General features: G+C 47.9%; 1 protein-coding gene across 6 annotated transcripts in view; it reads right to left on the bottom strand.

Annotated features, from left to right (window-relative positions):
* RPS6KA2 (ribosomal protein S6 kinase A2) overlaps positions 1 to 21350 on the bottom strand; it is a 451568-nt gene that overhangs the window by 271517 nt on the left and 158701 nt on the right. For 2 of the 6 annotated variants that reach the window (XM_074036766.1, XM_045390402.3), the window contains exon 1: positions 10642 to 10875. The exons of the other annotated variants lie outside the window; for them this stretch is intronic. In XM_074036766.1, the coding sequence (XP_073892867.1) occupies positions 10642 to 10692 (51 nt within the window). In that variant the 5' untranslated portion in view covers positions 10693 to 10875. Of the gene's footprint in view, positions 1 to 10641; positions 10876 to 21350 lie in introns of those variants that run through there. 6 annotated transcript variants of the gene reach the window in all.

Here is a 21350-nt window from a genome sequence, read left to right as displayed (position 1 = left end):
TGAGCCCTCCCAAGGGGTCACAACATGCAACATAACTCCTCCCACGGGGCACGGGCAAGCCCTTACCATGGAAACACACGCATTTCCACGACAACTCATACCTACGTGTGCCTCTGTGTTGGAGAGTATTGCATATTGCAGAAGTCCAAAAGTGCACAAAGTTTTAATTTTATAAATCACATGAAGTGATGTTCTCCTAACTCGGAGAAAATATTGCAAGAGCCAAAAATGTAACAACGTATTCCCAAGCAAGCAGTGAGTAAACAGGAAGCAAAGTGTTTGCTCCTCATGATCAATTATAATCTACAGACCACATTCCCTCCACTCTAGAGACCTGGAAATATGTTTTAAAAGTATCTCATTAGTTTAAATTATGATCTTTAAATTATTTTATTAGTTACTTGTATACCTATTTAAATAAGTCAGATTTTACCGGGAATAAATCAACGATTCATCTAAGGACAAACTACGACTCAAATATTTCCCTCCATTAAATGTTCCTTTTCCCAATGTGCTTCCCCGCCAGGGAAATCAATGTCTCTGGATAACTAGATAGGCACAAATATGTCAGAGCACATCAGACTGAGAACACAGAAGGGAAGCGCATTTGGAGCTTTTTGCATCCGGGGCCTCACTCTGCCACTGACATGCTGGTAGCTGATTCTCCACCGACCATGCGAGTCAGAGAGGCATGTGGTGGGTGAGGCTGGGACAGCCTGGAGAGACAGGAGAGGGCAGCTAGCGAGAGGTCCTTGGTGTGTTCAGCAGCTGTGTTCCCTAAGGTCCCAGCCCCCAGACAGGCCTACAACAGCCATGGCACCTCCCCTTCCCTTCTCAGGGCCCAAAGCTCACCAGGCAGCAGCAAGGGGCTACCATGCAGAAGTTCATCTTGGACTCTATCCCAGACATGCTCCTGTAGGAACCCAAGAGAACTGGAGGAGTCTATAAGGTGTTGTCATCTAAATGTAGCTGGGGACAGAGATCAGAAAACAGGGCCCAACGTCCCCAGTGAGGTAGGAGACAGGACTTGACTCTGAAGGCAGGGTTCAGACACTGGACCAAACTGAGAACCTACTAACACAGGGACAGGGGTCAGGGGATGTGCCCATCAGTGCGCCACGCCAGTTTATTATTGCCATGGCAACACCCAAGCATTACTTCCCCTTTTCATAGCAATTACCTCACAACCCAAAAGTTACTGCCCTTTTCCTAGAAATTTCTGCATAAACTGCCCCGTAATCTACATGTAATTTAAAGTGAGTATAAATGTGACTGCAGGCCTGCCCGCAGCTGCTACTTACTGCCTAGGGGGTAGCCCTGCTCTGCAGGAGCAATCACAGACCTGTAACACTGCTGCTTCAATACGGCTGTTTTCTTCCACCCTACCATCTGCTCGCTCTTGAATTACTTCCTGGGTGAAGCCAAGACCCTTTGAAGGCTAAGCCCCAATTTGAGTCTCACCTGTCCTGCATCACCAGGAAGACCAGAGACCAAAGGCGGGGTCTCACGGGGTGCAGTTATCCTCAACCTTCACCCTGCTCTCCGCCCTGGTCTGCTCTGCCCCAGAGGCCTCAGGAATCCAGGCAGACTCCGTTGGATGTATCCACAGTGCAGCTCCATCCCCGGAAGCCTCACTTTCTGCCTACATCTAGTTTACCTCCCAACTTGAACATTTGTCACACTTTCCCCCGAACAACTTGATTTGTTTTCTAAGAGAAATTCTGAACCTACTTGTTAATAATTACATGCCCTTTCTCCTTCTTTCCAATTTATAATAAGAGAATGTCTTACAAATCTGAAAAGCCACAAGAAACATTGTGCCAGAGGAGGGGCTAAGAGAGGCTATCCTTACTTGAGAGAGTGCGGTACTGCGGGCCACAAGTGGCTGCGGTGAGGCCCTTGCAGAAGGGAGAGGTCACTGCGGGGCGGCGGCTCCAGGGCCCTGCAAGGGCCAACGGGCTTCCATGGAAGCGCCCCAGCCTCCAAGTCCCCATACAGTGGGCAGAGCTCAGCACTGCAAGGAAGCTCAGACATGACCCTGATGGAGTGCGGGTGGGTGTGCAGGCTGCGGGGCAAGAGGCCGAGGAAAGCTCAGGCAGGGCCGATGGAGTGTGGGTGGGTGTGCAGGCTGCCGGGACAGAAGCCTGGAGGGCAATGGTTAAAACGATCTGTTGGCCATTTCTATCACTGTCCATCCCACTTGTCCTCCCTCAGACACTCGGGACCAGAGTCAAAGGATCCCAGACCTCTGACTTTCTTTCTGCCCTAGGTTCGTGGAGGCGAACTGACGGATTCATAGGCCATGCATCTTTGAGAGTTGTTGGAGAGTTGTTGGAGTTGTTTGAGAGTTGTTTCATTCCCTAGGATTAGGGAAGATCTCGGATTCAAATCCATAGATACTTCCTGAGCTCCCACTGCATCCCAGCTTTTGTAAGAAATCCTCCGCGTGCACCATCACCCTTGACCCTCACGACAATTCTATGGGCATCACGTTTCTTAGGGCAAAGAGCCTTGTAGGACTGAGGTTCAAGCCGGGTTCACACGGCCAGGTACCTGGTGCCCATTCTCCCACCAGGGGCCATCTCCTACTGAGAGGTGACAACGTGCCAGCAACTCTCCTCCTCTCCACGCTTCCTCCGCCTCCACGTCCGCTCTGGCCGCGCATGAGGAGACCTTCAGCCTGCCGCTGAGCTGTGGGGCCCCTCTCTAGGGCTGGCAGAGGCCGGATCTGGCTCCCTCTGCTGGCGGGGAGGTGTGGCGGGGAGGTGTGGCGGGAGAGGCGCAGGCGGGAGCCGGGGCTGCGGGTGGTGCTCCTGGGCCTGCGGGGGGTTCCGGGTGGCTATGGGCTCAGCGGGACCCGCACTCAACTGCCTCCGGCGGGAGCCCGCTGGACTTATCAGGGGAAGAGCTCCCTCTGGGCTGCGGGAGTGCCCGGGCTGGGTGCCACAGAGTCCCTGGGTGGGTGCCAGTGAGAGGTGAAACCCCCTGGGCTTCTGGGAACGGGGTGGGGACTTGGAGAACTTTTTGTCTAGCTAGAGGATTGTAAACGCACCAATCAGCACTCCGTGTCTAGCTCAAGGTTTGTAAATGCACCCATCATCCCTCTGTGTCTAGCTAATCTGGTGGGGACTTGGAGAACTTTTGTGTCTAGCTAAAGGATTATAAAGGCACCAATCAGCACTCTGTCTAGCTCAAGGTTTGTAAACGCACCAATCAGCACTCTGTCAAAACGGACAATCAGCTCTCTGTAAAATGGACCAATCAGTAGGATGTGGGTGGGGCCAGATAAGGGAATAAAAGCAGGTGACCTGATCCAGTAGTCCCAACCTGCTTGCGTACCCTTCCGTACCCTTCCATGCCTTGGAAGGTTTGTTCTTTCACTTTTCGCAATAAATCTTGCTGCTGCTCACTCTTTTGGTCTGTGAGGCCTTCATGAGCTGTAACACTGGCTGTGAAGGTCTGCAGCTTCACTCCGGAGGCCAGCCAGACTGCGAGCTCACTGGAAGGACTGAACAACTCCAGATGCGCCACCTTTAAGAGCTGTAACACTCACCGCCAGGGTCCGCGGCTTCATTCTTGAAGTCAGCGAGACCAAGAACCCACCAATTCTGGACACACTACCATGGAGTGAGCCTACAGACAATGTACTGTGGTGATGGATGATGGCCCCACGCCCTAGGAGCGAGGGGGACAGAGAGCGAAGGAAGGGGCTGAGACGAAGCAACTGTGAGGTCTTTACATTAACAGCCTCAAGTCTTAGGACTAATGAGAACGAATGACAGGGATAACCCAGGTGCTTTTCCAGACCCTACATGAAGGAGTGAGACTCTTATTTGGCAGCGACACCAGTTCTACCCCACAGAGATGGGAAGAGATCAGGACAGCGTTGACCTAGGGGCTGTCCTATGCTTATGTAAGGTCGGTTCGCTGAGTCGTGCCACCAGGAGCAGGAGTCAGTGTGCACCAGGCATGAGGATTTGTCACTGGGAACGAGGATGTGTGGAGACCGCGCAAAGCAACCTGAATTCTCCCAGGGTTATATCTGTGTCACTTGGTGGGCTCCTGAGCTCCTTTTGTGCTTTTTTGTGTGCAGGGAGGTGAAATGACCGAGCACAAACCCTGAAATCCAAGCAGGTTGGTGTGACCTTCTGAAACCTCTGATGCCAAACCAATACCTCCCAGATACACTGGAGCCAGCTCACATGCTCTGTGCCCAAGGCCATGTGGCTTCTGCTGACAGGCCCTGGCCCATTGGTGCATCTGATCTTGCAGCCCATGTGGCTTAGCTTTCCTCCTCCCTCTGCCCAGAATTCCCCACCCCTCACTTGCCCACTTCTGCTCATGCTTCAGCCTCCTGGCTTCCTCTAGGAAGCTGCCTTGCTCCCCGGCTGAGCTGGGTCCGTGCCTGTGTCTCCATGGTATCTACGTCACTGCTTTTAACTGTGCTGTGTTTTGAGGACCTGTTCAGGAGCTGTTTCCTCCACCAAGCTAAGAGCACTCACAGCAGCACCCATGGTAGGAGCTCTGTGCATACCTGATGGATTAACATGTCCCAATTACAGCGGGGCCACAAATCCAGGACAACACCATTTCCTTCACCTGACGTTTGAAGGAGAAAGAACGGGGGAGAGGGAAGAATAGCATCAAGTGGCGAGGGACTGACTGGGTGCGGGACAGAGGACAGCTCTGTCTGTGCCCATTCTCCATGCTTTTGAGATAACCACACGAAGACAGAAGCCAACCAAGGCATCTGCCCTGCCTTCATGGACACCTGTGACTCTGCCTTGGCCATGGCCTTGGCAGCACAGACAGCAATGCCCCAGCACCTGCCTCCATGGTCTCTGTGGGAAGTAGCAGCATTGTGATCATCGCAACAGTGGCCACCACTCGCAGAGTGCCTCCTGCGTGCCGGGAGCCGTGGCAGGTGCGATACCTGCCTCACCTCGTTGACCCTGACAAGGTCACAGGGCAGGGGATCATTAGATCCAAATTTCTAATGAGGAACACGGAGCTGTAGTCTGTACTGGACACACACACACCTAGGTGAATTGATAGCACATGGCACCATTACCGAATTCCATGGTGCTATGTATATATTCACTATTGAAAGAACAGCAACACCTCCCTGCCTGTGAGCATGGCCTTGTTGCTGTTCTCGTGAGGGCAGGGGGAGACCAGTAGAGGCCAGCGGAGTTTTTTACCCAGAAGCTAAAGAAAAGGAAGAGGTGGTTTGGAGGGAAAATTGTTGACTGAAGAATTCCAAAAAATGATTGGGAGCCAGCTGGCTCCACTCTATTTATTTTTATATTAAGATGATTTACTGAATTATTTGAATTGCAGGAATCCAGTCATTTTAATTTGCTCAGATGTGGCTTGTTGAACTTTGATTTTCTGTGCTGAAGAGCAAACAGAACGCTCAAACAAATTTAAGTCGGGCACATTTAAATAAGGTGCAGCGTTGCATCGGCGGCTCTGTGTGGAGCGTTATCAGGATTTGCTCAATGTGTGTGCACAGAGATGCAAAATTGCCTTTCATCAGAATCAATCTTGGGTTACGTGTGGTCCAAAGAATGCTTCTAAGCCCCCTGCAGTAGGAGTGGGACCTGGAAGATATTGACAATGAGACAAAGGTCCCCAGACGACCACTGGGGAGGGGGTTCTGTTCACAGGAGTGGGGAGCCTGCTTGGGAAGGAGCAGGGGCAGAGCTGGGCTGCTCTGCGTGACACAGCGGGACAGGGATTGGCTGGGGGGAGGTGGAGGAGGGAGACAGGGCCGCAGACCTCAGGGTGGGAGGGCTGTGTGGGGGGTGGGGAGGCCCTGATGGGTCTCTGGAGGGTGAAGGAGCTGGCAGGGCTTCCAGGTTCGCTGTGGAGCAGCTGGGGTGGTCTTTCGCCTGCTCTGCCTGCCTCCGAGCTCTCTGGGTGTCTCCCTTGCTCACTAAAGCTTGTGTGTGGTGGATCTTTGAGGGGGGACTTGAAAAAGACACAAACTCTGCCACTGAGACATTGCACTGAGTCCCCGCCAGGGTCCTTGACCTCAAGTTCCCACTCGTCCCACCCGCCTGGCCCCCTCTGCCCAGCCCCAGCCTTGCCAGGGCCACATTTTTACCTCCAGTATGGCTGCAGAGGGAGCTGGCCACGGGTGGCTGGGTTCACAAGTCAGGAGTAAGTGATGAACCAGGGCCACGTGTGCCCCCAGCAACGAGCAGAACCGTGGGGCAAAACAAAATCATTGGGTTTGGAGGAAAAAAGGGTGAGAACCTTTTTCTCTAGGAGCTAGGAGAGGGGCACACAGTGTCGCCGTGAGGGGTGACATGATCCCCAGGCAGGGGGGGCGGGAAGGTGAGAGCGACAGCGTCAGCATAAGGCTGGCAACAGACAGCACTGAAACTGCAGTGGTGCTAAGGGGCTAGGACATGCCCAAGGTTAGCCAAACAACAGGAACCCTGCATGGGGGCAGCCTGAGAACCCTCTTTCCACACCTTCACGCTCACATGGACCTACACGGGGCCGTCTCCGGCTTCAGTTTCCTTATCTGCAAAATGAGATCGTAACTGCGCTCCTAAAAATTACAAGGACTGAGTTACTATGTGTAACGAAGTTAGAAGAATGCCCTCACCGGGCACAGCCTGAATGCAGAGCAGGAGATTTCAGCGGAGTGGAAATAAATCCATCCTTGCTTCAGGGCTAACTTTAATAGCACACACGAAAACCAAGGAAACTCTCTGAGTACAAGGGAACCTCCTGCCGAAGGCCAGCCCTGAACAGGCCCTTCCCCACTCACCCAGGTGAGCAGGGCTCTGGCCGCTCAGTGCCTGGAGGCTGCGCTAAAAGCGCTCCCCTTCTAAAGCCCTTGCGTTCTCCATGCTCTGCACCATGTTTCCATGGGGATTTACATCGCTTCTTTACCCCTGCAGAGAACACTGATTTCCTGTCCCAAAAACAGAACTTGTGTCTGAATTGACATGAAGATGAACTCAAGGCCAGGAGCCCCGGATGAAGGTAGCATCCCAAGGCATTCCTGCAGCATTTCCGGAGCTCTCTACACACAGGCATCTGCCACGGATATGTGTGCATGGCCTCCCAATGTGACACAAGAAAAAGAGTCAACATATGCCCACAGTGGAACAAACATTAAATATTTCATTGAATGAAAAAATAAGTAAGGATCCTGAGAAAACAGTGTTGGTTAAACTGAGCTTGGCCAGTTCCGATTTTTAGAATCTCCAGGGGATCCTGGAATCCGCTCCTCCCCGCTGGATTCATAGGTGTTGGGCTCTGCTGGCCCTGTGGTCAGAGGCGATACACCCCAGGCAGGCCAGGGGGATCTCGCGGGACAGGTGTGGGAGACTGAGTGCAGGCATTTCAGACAGCTGCTTGAAGCCTTGGGCATTTTAATAAATGTCCCCGTATTTCACAGGCAAAAGTTTGGTGCCCCTGAACAAAACCATCCAACTACAGCTGAGTGAAGACAGCACTGGCGGAAGCAGCTCTGTTCTGTTCTGCTCTGCACGGCTCTGTGCACACACCGAGGACACCAGGACCAGAGAAAGCCACACAAAAGTTTAAACATTTGACCCTCAGGCTAAGTGGCAGGAAGCAAAGCTGAGGCCCACCCACCTCACCAGGAGGTCCCTGGTCCTGCTGCTATGGCCAAGGAGTCCACACTGCCTTCCCTCCCCAAGGAGGTGGCAGAGCTACACGGTCCCGCAATCCCGCCGCATGCCTCTGGTCTAGGGATTGGGTGAGGGGCTCTGGGAACCCGGGAGATGGCCTGTCTGGGGAAGGACCAAGCTGAGGGGTAGAGGGAGGAGAGTGAAGACGTGAGGCTGCTTTGGGACCACATCACAACCCGCGAGTCTGACATGAGCACCCAGCATTGGGGTAATGGGCTCTTTTCTCCCGCAGCTTTTTCACATAAATCCACTCTTCTGGAAAGGGGTGTCAAGCTGTCCTTACATCTAGAGTAAGTCCTCGAGAGTGACCACTGAAACCTGTTCATTCCACATGATCAGGGCTAAACTGGTGTATTCCTTGACAGAGCATCCTAGCCCCAGAGGCAATACAGAAGTGCAGACATGTCAGCACAGAAAGGCAACAGGATTCCCATCAAGTATCTGTCACAAGATCAGACAGTCTGAGCTACCGGCACTGCTAGAATTATGTCTCAAGGTGCCAGACAGCTTTCTACAATTCTCAGGATTCTTCAAAGGGAAAAACTCCCTCTAAGAGCTCAAGGACACGCATTGGAACTCCAGGCGTCCTCTGACACCTCGATGCAGCTCCGTGAGCCTTGGTTTTCCTCTCTGTGGATAAGGGCACGTCCGCTCCCTGGGGGCAGGATGGGACGGTGGCTCAGCTCTGCAGGTCCGCAGTGAGACTGCCTGGGTTGCACTCTTAAAAGTCCCTTCCTCTAGATAAGCCTCAGTTTCCTCAGCTATAAAACAGAGGTACACCATCTATTTAGCAAACGCTGCCCCTGCACTGTGGCAAGTCCTAGAAGCAACTTGTTTCAAATTTAAATGGCCATGTGTATAAATATGAACAATGTTTAAGACACAGATCTGTTCTCGTTTTTTCTCGGGAAATCTCTGACCATGGAGAGACCCCAAACAGGCAAGCTGTGGACAGGTGTTTACGGGGCTTACTCTGTGGCATGCCATCTTGAGTATAAAGTTTAATAAAAGACATTAATTACATGAAAGCATTAAATACTCTGTGGCATGCCATCTTGAGTATAAAGTTTAATAAAAGACATTAATTACATGAAAGCATTAAATACTCTGTGGCATGCCATCTTGATTATAATGTTTCATAAAGGACATTAATTACATGAAAGCAATAAATAAATAATTTGATCAACAGTAAACAGCACAATAATCAACAGTACACAGTCCATATATTCTTGATGGTTTTAAAACATAATGAAAATAGGAAATAAAACACTGCAGGTTCTGGAAGATTCAGGCGTTGCCAACTCATCCCCAGAGACCTGCACTCTGTCATAAAGTTGTTTCTCCTTTTACACCGGACTCACCATCTGATTGCCCTGAAAATTATGACCCCAGGTTCCAACCTCCACTACGAGTGCTGCCAGGACTTGACCTCAGGAGTTCCTTGGTTTTTTTCCTTCTCTGTTTTCATGGCCTCCACACCAGGTTAGGCCCTCCTCATCTTATGACTCACTCACACTGTAACAACCTTCAAAACGATTTCCTGCTTTTAATCTCTCTCCACTCCAACCCAGCCTGAGACCTGCCAGGCTATTCCCAAAATAACTCTTCTCGTGTGTCACTCCCTGCCCCAGGCGCCCGGCACCTTCCCCGCCAAGCTCCCTGCTCCCCTGCTCCTGGCTCTCTCTCCTGCATACAAGCGTGTCTCACCTCCTAGTTCTCGGGGTGCTGTGCCCAGCCGGGGCCTCCCCTGCTGCCCTGTTAGAAGCCTTCATCCCTCAGAGCCCAGGGAGCTCTGACCCTCTCCGTGATGTGTTCTTAACTTTAATCCACATTTTGACATGATTTATCTGCACCCCACCATTAGTACCATGCGTGCCATGACGTACGTGACATTTTCCAAGACCCCTATCTAAATATTTCATCTTCAAAGGGAGTGGAGGCTCCTTTGGTTTGAGGCAAAAGCATGTTACAAAAGAACAGTGCTAACTAGATTGCAGACATGTATGTAATTATCTATTTATCCATCTTCTATATGCTTACACAGAGGACAGGAAATGAGAAACTGAAATGCCAACAAAAGAACACAAAGACCAGAATGACAGATCAAGAAGCACGTGAGGCCGGGAGGAAGCCACACAGGCCACAGGCTCCTGGGCAGCTATTTACTCTGTCGCAGGAGCAGTCACCCATCAGCTGAAATCCTCCCTCTATCTGGGGTTAGTTACAGGAGGGGGCATCCTGTATTGGGGGAAAAGAACTGCAGATGCACAAGCATGCATTAAAATTAAATGACATTGAAGAGGAAGAAGCAGAGAAGTGGACGTATGGGCTCCCCACCTCCTACAAGTGTCCCCTGTCAAGATTTGCTGTCTTGGGAAGATAAAATAAGGGAAAAATAGAAGAGTAAAAGGGGTAAAGTAAGGCGATAGAGAGAAAAGTAAGTAAAGTAGTCAGAAAAAAAATGAAAGAAGCAAACAGCGCTCCTCCTCCTACCTCTGCTCAAACTATAAACTAAAATCACCCCCTACTGAATATGTGCCCAAGAAGAATAGGCTGTGGGAAAAGTGCTCTGTTGAACCCAGGGACCAGCGTGTGCAGCGATGGATGACGGAAACCCAGCCATGGCAAACTCAAGGACACGACAGGTTGGACAGGGAGCAGATGCTCTGCTGAGCAGGAAACTTTTGCAAGCCAAAGTTTAAAGATACACAGGAACAAAGTAGAATAAACAAAGACAGAAAAAAAATGAGAAAATTGGATGCTAAAAAAAATCCTACTCTAAGTTGCATATTAAGTAAAATATTAAGAAATGAGGAAAAAAAGTTACAAATGTCATCCGTTATTATGCCAAATAACTAGCTGGCCTGTTTGGCTTCCAGAGAGGATCAGGAACCATCTTAAAAACAAAACCAAACACACAGCAGGCTCCAAAGTGCTTTTTAACAAGGTAAACAAGGGTACTTACTAACAATATCCCATAGAACTTAGAGAAGGCTTGGCGGAGGAGAGAGAGCATGTCGCCTAAGTTAGAAATGATGACGATTTTGGCCGGGGAGCCACACCATCTTTCTCTTCAAGCATGGTACATCTCACTCCTCCACATTTCGGAGAGCAGACCTCCACGGGAGTGTGTAAACATTCAGGCTAATTGTCACTTGGGATCATCCGCAACTCAGGAGAGGGCAAGAGGCAGTTGACTGCAGCAAGGATATGACAATGTCACTTTTAGTAACTGACTCAGTCCAACACCTCGGAGTCAAGTGCTTAATATAGGGTTACTCTTTCCGTTGGGTGGCAAGTTTAGCGAAATTAACCACCTGTTCCCTTGCAAATCTGCCTGTCTCCAGCCTAAATCAGAAGGAGCGCCTGGCACACAGCTTGCAGGAGGTGCTGCGGTGATTGGATTTGGCCTCCTACCACTGCCTGTGAAATCCAGATGTTCTGGGACCTTCGCCACTCCTGAGAAGGCTGCAGATCAAGCTGCTAAACAAGCGGAAGTGATTCTTGTTGTCTTTAATATCCTTAGTTATGCGTCTTTTCTGAAGATTCTACTTTCGTAAGTTTAAAACTCTGGTTTCCTTGCACATCAGCAGTGCCTCTACTAAAGAAATGGAAAAAAAGGAGCATCTGAGCCATGCACTCAGGGTCCTGCGGCTCCATCGCAAAGCCCCAGGAAGACTCCCTATTCCATATTTGTGGACTGCTCCAAGTCCACTTAGTCAGGATCTCTCGCCCGGTCTGTGGCCAGGGAGATCTAAGGTACACTCGAATTGTTCATAAAATGTCTCCAGCAGTTTTTTTAGAAAGGCTGCACCATTGATATCTGCCCCCGACCCCCACAATTTAACATGATGTTGCTTGCATCCTTGTGAATACAGTGTGCCCACCAATTTGAAACTCTAGCCAGGTCCACTAGGTTTTTGTTCTGGGCTTTCCCAAACAACAACTTAATTGGAGTCAGCAATTTCAGGGAGAAAGGCCACAAAAACAAAAGCTATTCATAAAAAACAAGTTCCACTCACCAAGCTTAGACACATCCCTTAGGCACAGGTTACTCCTGTGGTTTGCCGGTGAAGGCTGGAACCTCACCTCTTCCTTAGACATCTCTCTGTCCCTTACCTCAAAGAAATTCCTCTCTCCCTTAACGATGATTCTCACCGTTCTGTTAAATGACAAAATTGATAAAATGTCTCTATTGTGCATTGTCTGACACTGCAGCTCATCAGGAATTTGTGAGTCATTTTTGACAAGAGGATAGTGAACCTCTTTATGACTGGGGCTCCCTGCACACATATCTCCAAAGGGTTGGATGGTCCACAGGCTCTCTGCCTCCCACATACAGAGGTTATTTGCCATGTGGATACCCAGAGACTCCAGAAGGAATTTCACTTGGCAGATCATTTGAGCAACACAGGAACCGGCTGCTTTATTTCCTGTTGAAGCACTCACCTGGGCCACCGAGGAGCGGGAGTTAGACAGCCTGGCTGGCACTGCTCATCCTTTAGGGGAACTTGCTGGGAACATCCCACATTGTTTGGAAGACTGTATAGTCTCTCTGTTCACCCCTCTCTCCATTCACAGTCTTCCAATACAATGAAGTCACCACCCCGATGATTCTTGATTCCTTAACTAAATTGTGGAGAGATTGCTAGTAACGTCCAGGATAAAAAATGTCTGAAACTGCCAAGAACAAAGCCTGGCCCCAGAAGAGTTCATCTAACACTTTTTGAGGCTCCGACCACCCGGTAACTGGGCAGGGGCACTGCAGTCTGAAGTCGCAATTGCAGGATCCGGGAAGCTGATGTGAACCACTCCCTACATGGTGAGAACCCTTTACCTTCCCGTAGCTTTAAATATCACTCACATTCTGCTGGAGCAATTCTGCATCTCTAGCTGAACCTATTGTTGTTGGTGGGAAACATACCACAAAGCATAATTATCTGAGTGACCTGAGCACTTACTGCATCTTTCCATGTTGAGAGTAAAGACAGTAATTCACTCGTTTAAGAACTACTGACTGAGCATGCTTGCTGTTTTATCATCTAGTGTATTTACCATTCCTCCCAGCTGGGTTTTAGATACCAGTGTGATCCATACGTTGTTTGTTTACATAATTCTGCTTGTAATATCCATTTATTCAATAAATAGATATTAATCACTTAGGCTGTAGGATCAGCTCTGGAAACACAGTGGTGAGGAAGAGAGATGCTATCCTGGCCACTAAGGAGCTAATATTCTGGTGGAGAAAATGTCACTAAGCAAATAATGACACAGACAAATCTACGAATACAGTTGATATGGCTGCTGTGCAGTGAGTTGCTATGCGAATGGACGCAGGAAGACTTGAGCCCAGGTTGGAGAGGCAGGAACATCCTCTCTGAGAAAAGGTCACTAACTCTGAAAATCAAAAGGCGGGTCTGGATTCTCTAGGAAAAGAGAGGGGAGCAGAGTAGCCCGCATGAAGAATACCCAATGGCAAAACAAACACAACACAAGGCCGGGCGCGGTGGCTCACGCCTGTAATCCCAGCACTTTAGGAGGCCGAGGTGGGTGGATCACGAGGTCAGGAGATCGAGACCATCCTGACTAACACGGTGAAACCCCGTCTCTACTAAAAAATACAAAAAACTAGCCGGGCGAGGTGGCGGGCGCCTGTAGTCCCAGCTACTCGGGAGGCTGAGGCAGGAGAATGGCGTGAACCCGGGAGGCGGAGCTTGCAGTGAGCTGAGATCCGGGCACTGCACTCCAGCCTGGGCGACAGAGCGAGACTCCGTCTCAAAAAAAAAAAAAAAAAAAAAAGAACACAAACAGAACAACGCCCAGGAGCAAACCCGGGGCCAGAGACAGGTGCGGTGTTATTGAGAAGACCCACAAAGATGTACATGGCCAGAACTGGCCTGAAAATGCGGTAAGCCCTTGTTAAAATTTTTGGGTTTTATCCTAAGTGCAATGGGGGTCTTGCAGGGTTTTAATTAGAAGAATGTATTTTTCTGATTGTGTCTTTTAGACTGGGTTCCCCAATCCCCAGGCCTCAGACTGGTACAGGTCCATGGCTTGTTAGGAACCAGGCCACACAGCAGGTGAGTCGCAGGCAAGTGAGCGTGACCTCTCCAGACTGAGCTCCGCCTCCTGTCAGATCAGCAGCAGCACTACATTCTCATAGGAGCATTAGATTCTCATAGGAGCTGGAACCCTATTGTGAACTGTGCATGCAGGAATCCAGGTTGCACACTCCTTATGAGAATCCAATAGCTGATGATCTGCGGTGGAACAGCTTCATCCCCAAACCATTTTCCCTTCCTGCACTCCCCACTCTTCCATGGAAACATTGTCTTCCACGAAACTGGTCCCTGATTCCAAAAAGGTTGGGGACAACTGTTTTAGACTGCACAGCAACTGACTCTGATATGGGGAAGAGAGTGGGATTAGCAGCTAAGAGGCTCCAGCAGCTCTCCAGGAAACAGCAGGATGTCACCTGCACTTAGGCTATGGGGAGAAACAGCCCCACGTGAGATCTGGATGGTGGTCCGTCAGCTGGGTGGGGACTGACTCAATACGGGGGTGATCAGAAATGAGAGATGGGAGATGCTCATCGGAAACCCGAATAGGTAGATGGAAATGCGTCATTTGTATTCAGATGATTTCTCCAAGTTTCTCTCTATCCCGGACTTATCTCCCTAGCTTCAGACTAATATCTCCACTCTCTGGTAGAAACTTTTATTCTAATATTCCCCAGGGAACTCAGTGAACATGTTCACAACTCAAATCATTGCCCTGAACCATCCATTAGAACAAACAGTTCCTCGCCCATTCTTCCTTAACCTAGCAAATGGTCATCAGCTGAAACAGTTCATTTTCTGCGTCAACTTGACAGGGCTTCACGGTGCCCAGATACCAGTCAGAGTTATTATGAATGTGTCTGTGAGGGTGTTCTGGGAGGAGATGAACGTTTAAGTTGGTGAATGGAGTCAAGCAGATGCCCTCTCCAATGTGGGTGGGTCTCACCCAATCGGTGAAAGGACAGAACAGAAAAGCCAACTCCCCCACAAGTGAGAGGGACCCCTTCCCGCCTGGCCACCTTGAGCTGGGTCAGCAATCTTTTTCTGCCTGTGGATTCAACCTGAAACACCAGCTCTTCCTGGGTTTTGAGCTTTCCAGCTCTCAAACTATACCATTGGCTCTCCTGGGTTTCAGGTTTTTGGACTCCGTGAACTTATACCATGGGCCCCCCTGGGACTTCAGCCTGCCAACTGCACAGATCTTTGGACTTGTCTACCTCCATAGTTGTATGAACCAATTCCTTACAATAAAATCTGTGTGTGTGTGTGTGTGTGTATGTATATATTTGTATGTGTGTATATATGTGTGTGTATGGATACAGATATAGATACACATCCTATTGGTTTTGTTTCTCTGGTGAACCCTGACTAATACACCAGCTAAAGAGGAAATAATATTGTCTAGGGAGAAGGTAAAGTTAAAAAAAGACTCATACAAGCTATAGGATATCCCCACATTGTAAGTAAACCATACTGCAACCCAAGAAATAGAAATGAGAGCAGAAGTTGACCACAAATCAAGTAGGCTGGAACTGTGGCAGAACGTCCCCTGGGCATGCGGCCACCTGGCTAGAAAAGGAGACTACATTTCCCAGCTCCATTCTGCCAAGTGCAGCCATAGGGCTAGGTTCAGATCAATGGTATATGAGGGAATTGATGAACTCCCAAGGAATCTCCATGAAGATGAAGCCACTGTCCTAGACTTCTTCCTTTTCTGTTTTCTGAAGGCTGAAAATCCAATTTGAAAATGACCCAGTTTAAACTCTGCAAACAAGAACCACAACCTAAATGATGGTGGAGTGAGAAGATGGAGGGCACCCCGGTCGCTGGATGACCTGGTGGAGCAGAGCTTCCACACCAGCCTGGACTGTTCAATTCTGGGTCGGATCCTGGGAGGGAGGCTAATATCTCTCCTATTTAAGTCCCAACATTCTGAAATCTCTTTGCTACAGTGTTTGGCTTGTACCGAACTGAAACCGACATGGGAACACACACACTGGGCTAACCAACATGGATGGATGGCTGTTCCCTCAACTGGAACGGAAAGCACGTCTGCCTGCTCTGCTCACTGCTGTAGCCCCAGAGAACGGGGCAGGATCTGGCATGGGGAGGACTCAGCGACTATGTGTGGAATGAATGGATAGTGGAAGAGATGCAGACTGGCATTAGAAGGATGGTGAAGAAGTAGGGAAAGAGTCTATAGTTAAATCTCTATAAGGATTTGCTTTGCAGAGAGTGACTGTAAGGGACTGGGGTCCAGGTGGGATTCCTGTCTGTGCCGTGCCATGGGCATGTGTGTACATGGGTGACATAGGAAATGCTGGGGCGTATTTCCACAAAAATATAAAGAATCCAACAAGAGAAAGAACTGTGACCAAAATAGAGTGTCGTAAATTTCCTGATATGTGTAGCAGGTAAAGTACTTTCTTCATATCACCAGAAAGGAAAAAGAAGAGGTTGGGTGGGTATACAGGAAAACCTGTTGGGTCACAGGCAGGAATTTTAGGATGTATCTGAGTGATGACTCTTAAAAAAATTCTGTCTGGTGGGAAGCAAGGTCAACCTCTGGAGAGGATGCTGGCCAGTGAAAGTCAGGCTGAGGTCAATGGAGAAGGTCGAAAATAGTCATTGTGGAGCGAGAGCAAAGCGAATACAGGGCTATGGTTAGAATAAAGGGAAGTTCTCAGAGGCTGATGAGGTTGGGTACCATGCATTTTTATAGTAACAATCTGCCCAGTGTGTGTTTTTCCCAGGAATTGTCAGGTATTAGACAGACATGGAGAACAGGAAACATTTGACTTCTTCTGGGGCTGTGATTTTCCCTGATGATCAAAATTAAAAGGCTGAAGGTCAACTTCCATTGAATATTGCAGTAGAATAGGTACTGCCTCTCTGTTAGAGAGGGAAGAAGCTGCTGGCAGGAAGGGCTGGTGGACGAGGTGGCAAACTCGTCAGCGGATGGGAGGTTCTGACAGGACAGGCATCTGCACTGTGGCTTCTTACCCAGCCTGGTGGGAGGACGGGAAATGGAGGCAAGAAAATGTGCTCAATGATTTTGTCAATTAGAAGTGATTAAGTTTCCAGGATGACAAAGTTTAGAATAGATGGCTAATTTGGAGTAGAGAAAAACATCACTGGATATGAGGACGCAGAAGAACGAAGAGGTCAGGTGGTCAGATGTGTTTTTCAGGAGGATGTGGAAGATGCCAAGTAGATAGCAGGCATGGTAGTGGTGAGTAAGACTGGTATGGATTCCAACAACCCCTATGAGTGCACCCTAGTAACACAGGTGGAGTGGACAACTCCTAAGACAAGAGGAGAGGAGAGGTGGTATCATCAGATTGCCTGAGATTAAAGAAGCAAATGTTTGTCCAGCTAATAGAAAGGCTGTGGTCAGAAAGCTACCTGAAGAGGAAGGATGACATTGACCAAGCACCTGGCACTCAGCTCCCAGGGGCAGAGAGAGAGCAAACTGCTTGCACTTGAGAGGATCACAAAGGAAGCGAGTTCTCAGGAGCCATCAGATCCCAGTTAAGGAAAGCAAGAGGAGTCTTGAGAAAAGAGTCAAAGGTAAAGGCTGACCAGATAGAGGGATGGCCAGCAGACCAGTGCTTGGGAGGGCAACTGGAGAGACAGGCCTTGAATGTGTAGAGGGAGGTTGTCACCCTGAGTGGTGACCAGGACAAAAGGGGAGGCCAGCTTGGTGGACTTTGCTCATCTTGCAGAAGAGCACCTGGCCAGGGACACCCTCCCTTGGGTTGATAAATTAGTCAGATGGCTGGGACTCCATCTTTTAACCCTGGGTATTTAGTTGATAAAGATACCCTAGTGTATTTTCCTGACAGGCTGTTGAGGTTAACGAGGACAGTCTGATACGGCTAGATTTTTATCAATCCATCAGTTTCCTTTGTAGACACACGTCAGCTGTCATTTTAACTAACTCTCGCTGAGAATGGATTCTTACCAAGAATGACCATCAAGTCCACGGTTTTGGGACGTGCAGAAGGTATTGCAATTCTGGCTTTTCAAACTGGGGCCTCATTCAGTCGTCTACAGTCTTCTGATATTTTTACAGTTCACCAAGTCATAGATTGAAATACACAACTACTCGATAAGGAGACTTGCCTGAGGCCAGGGGACTGGAACCACAGTGAGAGCAGAAGAGATGTTTCACATTTATAGGTTCTACTTGCTCTTTATGATGGTTGCACTGTGTGTTCCCAAAACAGGAATGCTGGGAGGCCTGGAACAGATCTTCTGAGTCCTGGCTCTGCCACTTGCTAGCCCTGTGACCTTAAGAAGCCCATGGGGACCCCAAGAGCTATAATTTCTTCATCTTAGGAGTGGAAGTAAGTCCCCGACACTGCTTATCTTACCGATTGCTATGGCTATTCAGAGATGAGTTGTACATGAAATACAGCATGATTCCATGTTTATACTAGGCACTAAATCATTACTGATATTTTATTGTTCAAGTTGTAACATAAGACAACATATATATTAACCTTAACATTTAAAAATGTCTTTGACCTAAACTGGGGCTGATGATTTCTAATGCTGTAGTTAGATGTTCTTCCCTTTCACCCTGGTGTGTTTGCTTTTCACTTTTGGCACATGTCCTTTTCAAAACTAGGAAGCTGCTGGTGTGATTATATTGGGTTAGCATCGGGTTTGTTAGAAAGCAATTTCTCCACTTTCCTTTTCATTAGGACTACGTAAAATCGCATTCATCTTAAGTGTGCGCTAAGAACATCCGTAAACCCTTGTGTGATATTTCTCCTTCTGAGCCTCGTGCTTGGTAATACCTACTTTATAAAACCATCTCCCTGAAAGCTTGGGATACGATTAACTCTGCCTCCCTCTCTTCCTTGACGCGATTGTTTCCTTCAGCTCTTCATCTGCCTTCCTCCCGGCAATAAACCTCTTCAATTTCCTTTCCTAGAGGCTTCCACTCCAGGGTTCAAGGATTTTCCTGCAACCGCATGCCTTCTTTCAGAGGAGAAGGCGGCGGGAGTGCACAGAGCATGATTTGGTCTAATTCTCCAATATATCTTTCCCTTTTGAATTGAGCTAACTTTTCACAGTCATTTTTTAACCATAATGCTCATCTACCAAGCAATACAGGGGAAGTCGTGTTTATCACCTATGTTATAATTTTATTACTTGCAGAATGCTTATTCGTATATGGATGAAAATGGCTACATGTATTGATTAAAACTCCCTTCTCAATTATGTTACTATGGGAACAGCTAGCAACATTTCAAATGTTAATTACCTTTTGTTACACCTGGGTCACATTAGCCGTAACTTTCTGCCAGGGAGGGGTACCCGCTTTGTTTGGATTGGCATTCTGTCTCGTACACAAGGTTCCATTAACATTAGCTGAGACTATTTTTTAATTCAAAGAATATGCATATTGTCTTCCTTATTAAGCCTAGAATGTGATTTTCTCAGGTTGCCACATTAATCAGATAGAGATACCGTGTCGTTTATCACCAAAGCTAAGGCAGCTCAACAGCATGGTACACATCTAAGAGGCTGACATATAGGAGAGATGTCGTTTCCTTCTTAGTCTGCATCATTAAAAAGATCTTTTTGTCTTCTGAATTCTTTCTCTTGGTTGCTCAGCATTTCTTCACAGAAGGAATATGAAGGAAATAAAGTGATATACAGCAGGTGGAATCACAGAAGCAGGATTTTGTTTAGAAAAATGTAAGGCTGCATTGATTGTGATTACAATTCCGAAGAGCTGCAGCTGCCAATGTCCTTTCTGCAATACATTAACCTTATACGTACCTTTCTACTTTAAGGGATTTTTTTCCACTCAAGAAAAAACAAAAGGAGATTGGAAAAAATTATAGAAATATGAAATGGGACTTGCAATGAAATAGAATAGTTTGCATATTTTTCTCAGGTAACATATTTTATGAGACAATTTCAATTCTTCCAGATGCTATCTTCAGAAGAGCTTAAATATAATTCTGGATATTATTTTCATTTTACAAGAAGATATTGGCTCACACTTCTTGCAGAGAGCTGAGGAGCCAGAACTTGACTTTGTATAACAGAGGAGAGAGTTATATATGGAAAAGAACAATTCTCCCCCCAAATTAGGACAAGTTCAACAATATCCTAAATCATAGTGATTTTAAATACTCCTCATGCTTATAAGAGATTTTAAACTAAAACAGCAATCTGTGAGGTGTTCATAACATACAGTCTGTAGCCAAGGTGACCCAAGGTCAGTGTCTCCTTCTAGGTGCATCTGCCGGTAGTTAGCATTCGCCAAACACCTGGCCCAACAAGAACACTGACCAGGCATGCGTGTGTTGCTGATGAAATGCAGCCTGGTGTGCTCCAGGGCACATGTTTTCTAAAACACATGTGTAACTGACAGACTTAGCAACTGACTAGGTGTGAACATAATATAAAAGTTGCATTAGTTATTACCCAATTTCTCTGACGCACTAACGTTTTAAGTCAACGTGTAATAGCAGGTCTGAGCTATAACACAAAGGACTGTGACACAGGTGAACACAGCAAGACACCGAAAACACACTTTGATGCCCGCTGGCCCCATGTTTCTTCTGCTGGTCCTATCTGGTCATGTGTTGGCTTTGAAAGCATCCAGATTGCCTTGCTCTCCTGGATCTTCACGCAAAAGAAACGAGCACAAGATGGTGACCTGCAACACTCCTCCCTGGCATCACCGCGTTTGTGCAAAGCCTGTAACCGTCCTGTCACTGCCCCGGGCTCCAAGGCTCAGTCCTCTGATCTTTCCTGACCTGTCCTTCCCCTAGGCTGCCTTCCTCTTTTTCCTTATTACAGTAAAGTTCTGTTTGTACTGCAGCCTATTCCATTTATTGGGAATTGAATAATTTCTTCTATGCCAGGATTTAAAATTAGGATTGTTATTATTGTGGTCTGTGGTCTGGTTACAGACTTTCTAAGGTTTGGGTGTTCTATCCCAGCACCATATTTTCTCAAAGCCTTGCTCTCTGCAGTGGGTGATTTTGCACAATGCAGACTTCTCAGGTACTTTCTATCCAACATCTACTCAATGTCTTATTCTGATATGTTCACCTCAAACATGTCAGAATCAACATGTCAACATGTCAATATCTCCTGCAGGATGTCCTAACTCCACAGATGGTATCCGTCCAATTGTGCAAGCCAAGAGCAAGGCGCCAGCTGGGACATTTCCCATATCCAATCTATCATCACGTCCCATTAAATTTTACTGGTAGTGTTTCTCTAATGTGTCCGTTTCTCTTTGCCTCTGCTGCCACCTTCATCTCACACCTGGATTACTGCCGCAGCCTCCTCCCTGGCCACAGCAGTCTATGAAACACTAATCTGAGCAGATCACCACCCTTTGCACAAACCCTTACGAAACTAGAAGAAAACTCCCTCGATTTGGTAAAGGCTACATTACAGAAACAGCCAGTAAACATCACACTCAGTGGAGAAACTTTAAAATCAGAAGCAAAGATGCCCATTAACGTCACAACTGCTTAGCATGGTACTAAAGGTCCTTACAGACAAAAAAGAAGAAAGAAGCAAGAAGGAAAGAGTCAGAAAACAAAAGAAATTAGTGGTATAAGATTTGGAAGAT

This window comes from Macaca fascicularis, chromosome 4 (genome assembly GCF_037993035.2).
Source record: "Macaca fascicularis isolate 582-1 chromosome 4, T2T-MFA8v1.1".
Taxonomy (NCBI): domain Eukaryota; kingdom Metazoa; phylum Chordata; class Mammalia; order Primates; family Cercopithecidae; genus Macaca; species Macaca fascicularis.
The sequence above is the reverse complement of the archived record's forward strand: the minus strand, read 5'-3'. Positions and strand labels throughout refer to the sequence as shown.